General features: G+C 39.4%; 1 protein-coding gene across 1 annotated transcript; it reads right to left on the bottom strand.

Annotated features, from left to right (window-relative positions):
• Positions 1-2,731: 2,731 nt before the first annotated feature.
• On the bottom strand, positions 2,732-8,809 carry creb3l3a (cAMP responsive element binding protein 3-like 3a). Its single transcript, XM_029430046.1, has 10 exons — positions 8,789-8,809; positions 8,299-8,415; positions 7,904-8,147; positions 6,990-7,123; positions 5,760-5,870; positions 5,551-5,657; positions 5,303-5,371; positions 4,594-4,678; positions 4,088-4,181; positions 2,732-3,473 (listed from the first exon to the last, which is right to left on the bottom strand). Exons 1-10 carry the CDS (start codon positions 8,807-8,809, stop codon positions 3,157-3,159), a joined length of 1,299 nt encoding a protein of 432 aa, XP_029285906.1. The 3' UTR covers positions 2,732-3,156.
• Positions 8,810-9,634: the final 825 nt, after the last annotated feature.

The raw sequence follows: 9,634 nt of genomic DNA, 5'->3' as shown, positions 1-9,634 counted from the left end.
CAGAGATTTATTTCCAGACAGTTAATCTATGTCGGGGCAATGTCACTGATCATTTCCTGAGCTGACGTGTGACTTGGGTCGAGTGTCCACGGCTAATATTTGAACAGATTACGGTGTGTAGTAAAAATGGAAATGAGTGGCATTAAGAGACTTCAGAAAAATGAGTAGCTGTTAATACCAGCTTTAAAGTAATACTATAAACTTTAAACGCGTGTAAAATACAATATTCCTTATCCTGCGGGTGTAATGACAACCAGTGTACACAACACTTTATAATAACCATCATTAATACATGGTACATTCATAGTTAATTACATTTTAGTTACTAGTTATTTTTCTGTTAATTACATAATAATGAATAATGTTATTAGTAATTTTATTTTGTGTAAAATAAAATTATTTTATTTATTAGTTTATAAATTATATTGTGTCATAGCGATAAGAGACAATTACATTCTAACTGCATTAGTTGATTATTTATTAATAATACAATTATATTATATAAAAATAATATTAAGAGATTAATGATTATTTGTACTTAAGAAATCATCTATCATCTATAAACATTACATAATAATTATCTAACTAAACAATGATTATATATATTTACAAAGCATTTAATGCAAATTTGACACGGTATTGTCAATTGTTGTAAGCTGTTCAGACAACTTAATCATTAATATTAAAACATATTATATCAAATGTTATAATGTGTGCAACAATAAACTGTTAAAGTAACGTGTTTAGCAAACGTTATTAATTAAAATTGCATTGTTTGTGCTGCAATTCTTGTATGAAAGGTGCTATACAAATAAAGCTTATTGTTATTATTATTATTATTATTATTATTATTATTATTATTATTATTATTATTAACTGTTGCTACCCAAGTGTTACCCAGATGGACGCTGCATTAGCACATCGCACCACAAACACATAAGACAGGTATGTATGAGGTTATCAATTCCCTCCTTCTTCATTTAAAGTTGTATAAAATTGTTAATAAGAACGTTTTGGAGGTTAGGGTTAGAAGGTTACAAGGTTTAGAAATCTCATTGACACCCTTAAAGTGCATCTGGATCAGCATCACACCTTGAAAGAGAAAGCCTATTTTGTGGATTGAAAAAGAAGATGAGGACACTTCCCATCATTCCCTCATGGCTATCGCACTGAGTGGGAGCCAATCTATGTGAGAGGCCTCACTGCTGCGTATAGATTTGGAGAATCAAAGGGAGGTGCTGATTAGAGACAACGGTGGTCAAGAGACTTTCACCCTGATTGGAGAAAACAAAACAAAAACAAAAACAGAATCATGTAAAAAAAGAAAAGGGAGGTCAGAGATAGAGACGACGAGTCAATGAGCTCACACATCATCAGTCCAGGCCGACACAGAGTTGTGTGACATGTGTTTCTTACTTTCATATAACATAACTAATAATATAAATTTAACACTGTGATTTAAATTAACACAGTTATTGTCAGTTTTACTTTGGTAGTTTTATAGAATACACAATCTTCTGCAGATAGTTGATACTTATTAGTATGCAAATCTAAATCCTGACACAAGCCCAGAGCAAAGTCAGCCGATAATAAACTGAATGGTGACAATTAATTGCTTTTGCAGTAATTGGAGGAATGAAACCCTCTGGTCACATAGAATAATCCTTCATTAATCTCACCTAAACACCTAAGAAACATGAGAATTCAATGTCCAGAACGTCCACAAAAGATAAAGTATTAAGAGTCGCTACTTGTTTGAGTCTCCTTAAGACTGAGGTGAAGTATGCACAAAAAAACTAGTTTGTAGACGTTACAAATATGTAAAAAGGGACCTCGAGAGAGAACTCAAAACATGGCTGTAGACTCTTAGCATGTGTCCTAAATCCCTCCCCTGAATTACTAATCTATATACAATGATTAGTTAGGCTATTAGTGAGCACTAATAGCCTAACACTTGGGAATTATTGTGATTGTGCGTCTACACATCTCTCTTTTGGCTCCATGTATCACCTCCATGGAGAGAGTTACTGAAAAGCTAATAAAGTGTTGTTAAATTCCCTTTCATGTAATGCCCATCATGAAAGTTTTGATACATTAAAGACAGATCTATTCTTAAAAACCTTTCCATTATTTAAGTTTCCGTTGTTTGAGGTGTTTAAAAAAGAATTTGAGCCTTTATGACTTTTTTTTTTAGCCAATGTCAACGTTTTCTGTGCCTTCAAGGAACGAGAATAAATCAAATAAGAATATTATTCTGTTCAGTCAAAAAGTGAGCGGTCAGCTTCTACAGTGGCTCATTTAATCTCCGTTGCTCCCTTGAAGCGAAGTCTGGCTGACCACAGAAAATGTCAACCTGAGCATGTCAGACCTTTAGATCTGGCCCAAGTGGCAGCGAGGACACGAACACTTTCCTGCCATCAATGTGTCGTCTGACAAGCAAGACACGGACAGGGCTGTGGACATGAGCCTGTCTTTAAGTAAATATATCGACATGTTGATTATCCAGTATAAGTCTGAGTCATGAGATTAAAGGGTCATCTGATCCACCTTTGGCCCAGTTATCCGCTGTCTCCTTCTCCGTCTCGATTGACATCAAACCTACTGTACTCGCCCTTTTGAGAGACGGCTCGTCTAGACATTGGATCATATCATTTCAGGCATTGTTCGGTGAAATATAATTACTTTTATCACAAGTATTAGAGCTCTAAAAACTTGAGAGAACCAACTAATCTCATTTTGACATGTTTTATTTGAGGAGAGTTTTATCCTGGAATTAATCCAAACAGTTCTAATTAATTCTTCAATAAAATCCTTCAACATTTTACAAATTATCCATCAAGATCCAAACGTTACACAACTTCACAGCTCTGTCAGTTTTTTTGATAAACACTTATATTTATACTGGCATTTTATCAAAGCCGAAGGATACAAAGTTCATTTTGACATGCAATTTCATTGTAAGATTCAAATCTATTTACTAATATAAAACTGTATCACAAATAACTAAAAGACAGACTGAATATATATATTAAAGACAAAACAGGGATGATTAAAACCTAATTTCCCTGTCTGTGTAAACAGCAGCTGATAATTCCCTGCTCTACTATTAGGAAGAGGATTTAGGGAATTCATGTAGGGATCATTTATTCATTTCTTTTACATGTCATCAGCGTGTGGTCGCAGCCGGGCAGAGCGGTGGGGATCCAAGGTCAAAGTAGCTATGTGACCAGTAATGGGGTCTACATGGAAATGACCCGTTCTTTCTTCCTGACTGCTGTTTTGAGACATGGCTTCCAAATTGGACTGGTCTTGGTTCACGTCCAGCTTTCCCATCATGGCAGTAATATCTTCCAAACCCCGGTCTTCTGTGGGATGCCGTTGCAGAGGCTCTGACTGATCCTCAGCAGAGAATGGGGATTCAACGACATGCAGCACACGGGAAGCCTGTATGTTCTGCAGGGACCGTGACTGGACTGTGAGAATAAGACACAGAGAGGGGGAAAAACAAGATCAAGCCTCTAGACTTGCAGCTCTGCTTATTATTATTAGTTTTCCATTCTGGCTCCCGAGTAAAGCAAGTGTGTGCAGGACTTTGTAGGCCACTTCAAATTCAAACCTAAAGACCTTAAAGACTCTAAAAACATAGAACTTAGCCTTCAGCATTTAGGGAAAGTGCAGCATCAACTGTTTTGCCAAGCTGTCAAACTGCTTATGAAAACAAATGACACCTTGTTGCTCGGCAAATCCTGACCTTGCCTCATGATTAAAAATCGACAATTTTGGAATTTTGTGCCAACAAATCTAATCATGTAATGACGAATAGCAATTCATCAGAAGCTGTGGACAGAGCCATACCTTCATAACCGTAATGATAATACATGGCCTTGGTGCATTGGCTCTAATCTTTCAATTTTAAGTCGAAAGCAAAGCCTCAGACAGGCGGAGCCCGCTGTGACAGTCTGCAGGTGAGAACCTTCCAGCACCGAGTGAGACTGCAGATCTAACAGGCTCCACAGATGCGACGGAGAGATACTGGATTAGTTGGTAGGCAGGCGAACAAAGCTATTTGGTGATGAATGTTACTCACTTCTGACTGGACTGAAGTCTTCTTGGCTGACCTTTGTATCAGAGAAGGGCTTCAGGTTGGGGAACAGGATTAGTGAGAAGGACAGCAGAAGCACCTAAGAATGTGATATAAATGCAAAGGATGGGTAAAAAAAAAAGATAGACACAGGATGACAGAAAAGTTGTACTTTAAACTCTTTGTGTTCTACATTGGCGAGGGATTTGGATACTCCCTCTGTGAATATTACAAAGAATTCTGGGACTGGGAACTGAGACTCATTCATATTTATAGATTCAAAGTCACAAAATGATTGCCTCAGGTCTTGCACTTTATTCTATTGGAGTGATCAAATGCAATAAATGGCTTCTATTCAGACAGGGGGGATAGGGGACTGTCCCTTTCTATGTCTTTTGTGCCGTTTTGCACAGTGTGTATTGTGCCTTTCTCAATCAATCCAGCAATAACGGTTGTTGCTTTTTGACTCGCTACGAGAAAACATTTTTACCAATCTATTATTTTTTTTTTACCAAAACACATGTCCCCGTCTGGGCTGGCTTGTTAGATGAATTCATGACCATAGCCTGCAGCCTGCGCAACTGTTCCATCAGTGTCCTGCAGAGAGGATTGCACAAAGGGAATCCAAAGAGAAAAGAGAAGTGGGGGGGAAAAAAGGAAAATACAGAGAAAAATAATTGGATCAACAAGGGTTTGAGGGAACAAGAGGGTTAAATGCTAAAGGAAGTTTCTGAGTGATAGAAATGTGTCACGACCTCGGACACAGGGAAGGAAGGCTCAAACGCACGATGCCAGAAACAAATGTAAAGTGTAAAAAAAAACAAGACTTCACTTCAAAAATCAGATCATCAAACTCAAAACCCTCATTAGGAGGATCTACAAAATAACACTTCTTGATACACTGGTTCATTGCACATGATATAACGAGACGAACTGGCACAAGACGAGGGGAGACAGGACTGTTTGTACAAGAGGTGAGTGGGAACAGGTGGAAACAATCAGGGGCGGGGCAGACGCTGACGATGGCGGGAAACCACACAAAGACAGGAAGTAAAGGGATCTGGATTGAGAAACAAGAGGTAGGTACAAAATCAAACAGGAAGTGACATGACAGACAGTGACTGACAAGACAACAGGAACAAACTCGACAAACTCGACGAGACATGACAAAATGTCATAACAAACATTATCTGGATATGGACATTTTTTTAAATCGCTCACATGTTGCATTTCTGCAGCTGGGACACCTTCCTCTGCAGCTCCTGGTTGTGTGCATTACAGGCAGCCATCCTAGAGAAGATGATACAGGGGGGAGCAAGACATGGTGAAGAGTTTTAAAAGCGGCCCCTCTCATTCACAAAGTGATTTAAACGAGCGTACAGGTGGTTTCACACATTCTAGTCCAATATTTACAAATTGCATCCACTTTGCATTACCGCCACATACTTTCCAATAAATTAGATTGGTACCTGCACTCCAGCCCATCGATGTACTCCTTCTTCTTCTTCCTGCTCTCCTGAGCAGACTGCTTGTTGCGAATCTTCCTGCGTATTTTCTTCAGTATCCTTTCTTCGTACTAGATTGACAGAGGAATGAACATTTTAATTTTGAACCTCTACAAGATTAACTCTGGGAGAATATAATTGTTTTCATTGTCGAGGTGTTGATAGCAGTTTACCTTTGTGAGAGGGAGTTGGTTGGGTAGAGTCACCCCCTCCTTTGCCAAAAGCTTCTTCTCATCTTCATTGAGAATCAACTCTTGAATGGACTGTTGGGATGGGTGTGGGGCCTGGTGGGCAGATATGAATACTAATATTTAAAACTTAATCTCTGCTGTGTGATTACATTTTTCTCTCTTCACGCACACCTCCTTCACCCGACTCACTTTCACCTCCAATCTTACAAGAAGTAGTTAAATGAGTGCAGAGTAGGCCACTTTTATCACTCTTATTTCATGGCTACCTCAAAGCAATTACAGTGTGAGAACCGTTGTTGCATTCTGCCTCTTTCTCTATCTTATCAAACTGCTCTGCGAAGATGTGATCAATACCCAGAGTGGACTGAATTACACATGACTGCACACCCTCAAGTTTGAGAAGCACAAACACAGTAATACCTCCACCCAAGAATGTTTGTGGTTCAGTTTGTTTGTCTGTTTGTCAGAAGAATTACAGAAAAACTTTGTAAAAGGGTGTGTCAGCCAAGAGAGAACCTCGATGCAGATCTGCAGTATTTCTCCCTCAAGGAAAGGCCTTGGTGGAGGTTTGTGCTCTTTGAGTACACAGTAATGTTCTCTTTGGGTAATAGCATGGTTGGGACAAATGTTATTTAATATGGGGCACGATGGGGCAGCACAGTGGTGCAGTGGTTAGCACAGAGAAAAAAAAGGTTCTGGGTGAATAAGTGTCGAAGCTAATGGATAGTACAGTTAGGGTAGGGTTAAAGTAAAGTAAAGGAGGTCATATCTACATATATATTAAAGGAACTCACAAAGTATGGAGAAGTTTAAGAAAAATATCACCTTCAACCAAATACCAGCTAACGTTCCTCTGCGTAATCCTCCTCTATGTATCAGCATACAAACCTGCTGCTGAGAAGATTCTTCTTGCTCAGCAAACCTTCCTAGAAATAAACGTTTTAAAATAGGAATATCATTTGTAATTCCAAAGGCCTCATCCTCTGGTGAATCCATAATTTCAGCGAGTGTCGTCATCCACATGCACACACACACACACACACACACACATGCACACTGACTCAAAGGTAAACAACAGGTGCTGTGTGTGAGTCAAGCAGCCACAGAAAGATTCACAAACACCCGTTAGACACTCTCTCTCCAAACCTACCACTACTGTGCCATCCCTACCGAGAAACTCCCACCACAACGAGGAAACACTCTCTCACTTACGGGCTCTGGTGTACCCGACAGCAGCAGATCTTTGACAGTTAGCGGGAAACCAGAGGACAGCTGCGACCTGTGTACATCAGAAGGATATTGTGTAATCCTCGTCCTGCCCGTTGGGAATCCAGGCTCGCAGCCATCTGCATCCACACAGACACAAGGATACACATAAAGCATGTGCCAACAAAGAGAAAGAGGACATACTACTGTCCTTTGGATTCTGTGATAAGCATTTAAAACATTAGAAATTACATTTGGAGCCTAAATGTTACACAAATACAAATTATTCAGTTTGGTTCCCAACATGTGTGATTTTCATCACCAATAACATTTCAATACTAATGATGTGTGTGATCCCGTCTGCGGAACAGGAGATCACTATTTAATATATAAATATTTATATATATATATAATAATAAATAATTAATATAAACTGATATATATATATCAGAATAAAATGATGATGTTATTAGTCGATTCACAGAAAATTAATTGTAAATCTACTAAACAAGAAAATAACCTCAAGGGGGAAAATATAAGTGAGTTTTTATATTATTTATCAAAAGAAAATTGCGTAGTTTAGCATAAATGTGTGTGATTTGGTTAAAGAGACAGTTCAGAGATACAGTCGTTTTCAGGAATTTTATATTTTTCCTACTTTCCCGGAGTCAGAAACTTTTTTAATGTATTTAACTTAACCTTGGCTCAAATGTTGAGTGTCTATAGGATCAAATAATATAATTATGATCCCATAAGCATCCTAGAATTCAGTGAAACTAAGCGAGTAAACTAAAGCTTTGTCTCAGACTTTGAAAACCCTGCTCTAGATTAATTGATAATGAACGTAATCATGAGTTGCAGCCGTAGACTTATAATCTGTCGCATTATAAATGTCTTTCGTTTGGATAGTTGAGACTCACTCAGATCAATCGTGACAATGGCTTCAAGGTCTGCCTTGGTTTGTGGCCTCGTAACAAAATACTGAGCGTCCCCAGGGGGGCTCTCGGGGCGCTGAGGGCTGTCCATCTGGTCTGAGGGGGGGTCCTCACTGATCCCACTGTCGCTGGGTGAAGGGGACCAGAGAGGCGAGTCTGACACAGAATCCTTTCCACTCAGGAGGGCATTGATGAAGTCATCATCTGCCTGTTCAGCAGGCTGCAGCATCTGCTGGGTGAAAAGTGCGTTCATTAGTCTGCCTGGCGAGAGATGGGACCAGACAAAGACCCTGCAGAGCACGTCAAGGAGGGTCCACACAAGGCAAACAGCTATATGTAGCATGCGTCAGTGACATTAGAGATCCCACAGTCTCACGTACATCTGCGTCCTGGACTGGCCAGGTGTGATGATTGCCATGGCGTCCCGTTTCCACATGACGGAGAATTCCATCTTTTTGGTCAAACAGCCAATCGAGCAGTTCAATGCCATCACAATTCTGAAATGAGATGAAGACGTTTAATCACAACACAAAGTACTTTGTCCTCCATGCTTTAATAAGCAAAGAGAACGACACTATAAAGGTTTCATATGCTGCCACAGCTGGGGACCTTCCAACCGTTCACCATGATCATCCCTGAACACACTGTGCTGTGTAATATGTTTTCCCAACCTGCCTATATATGTGTCGGCCTCTGTGACAGTTTGTAATAGTTGTCCGATCTAAAGCCGACATTTCTCCGCAGATTACAGATTTTGATGTACGCTACGTAATTTACTCTTAAATCTGAACTTTGCTCTTAGGGCTTCCCCCAGTAACTCATAAATGGAAAACTACAATGTAATAAAAAGGGTAAAATGAGGTTATTTACCTGATCTGGGTAGTGCTCCATAGTTCCCTTGCTTGGTTGGAATGTCAAAGAAGCCCCCAAGAAAACAGAGGCCTAGTCAAAACATATAATCTACTGTGTTGCGGAGAAGTTTCGTCTCCGCAACGAGCCTCCACTGTATCTCTCGGCTCTTCTTCTCTGGTCCAAAGTTTAAACTCCAACCCAACACACCCAGTCAACCAGCTTGCTGTGTCCCCATTGGCTACGAAGAGATATAATCTGATTGGAAACCAAAGAGTACACAACTAAGGAAATTCACAAGTTGGTCTATCTGGAGACGGAGGACATGAAGTCTCCACTAAAATGCAAAACACCACGAGGGTCAAAGTCTGTTGTTTCTTTTCCTCTTATTTTTTGGATAGCTTATTGACATAAGGATAGCTCTGACCTTTGGCATACAATCACACTGGACATACAAACAGCTGTTTATTAGATTGTTACACACACACTCATGTAAGTGTCGACAAATCATATTGTTTAATTGAAGACGCATATTAGTGTGTTATGGTAGTCCTTGAGGAAACTGTTCATGGGACTAAAACAAAGTCACCGATCAGCCTCTAAGGTGGCTTAAAAACATCAATGTACTGCAAAGGAGGAAAACATAAGAATCTATATTATAGAATCTAATTACTTTTTTCACAAAGGCTTCAAAACCCAGAGTGTACCTCAACAAGTATACAAACAAAACAATTCATCACAGAGGAATTGGAAAACTGGAGAAAACAGGCTCTGTTCAAAGATAACACAATCGGTCAAATGTAAAAGTATGAAACTCTCTCTTTCAGCGTGACCCTTACAAATGACCTGTGAGAAATGATCTTGCCG

Source organism: Cottoperca gobio, chromosome 4 (genome assembly GCF_900634415.1).
Source record: "Cottoperca gobio chromosome 4, fCotGob3.1, whole genome shotgun sequence".
Classification (NCBI taxonomy): domain Eukaryota; kingdom Metazoa; phylum Chordata; class Actinopteri; order Perciformes; family Bovichtidae; genus Cottoperca; species Cottoperca gobio.
This window is presented reverse-complemented; position numbering and strand designations above follow the sequence as displayed.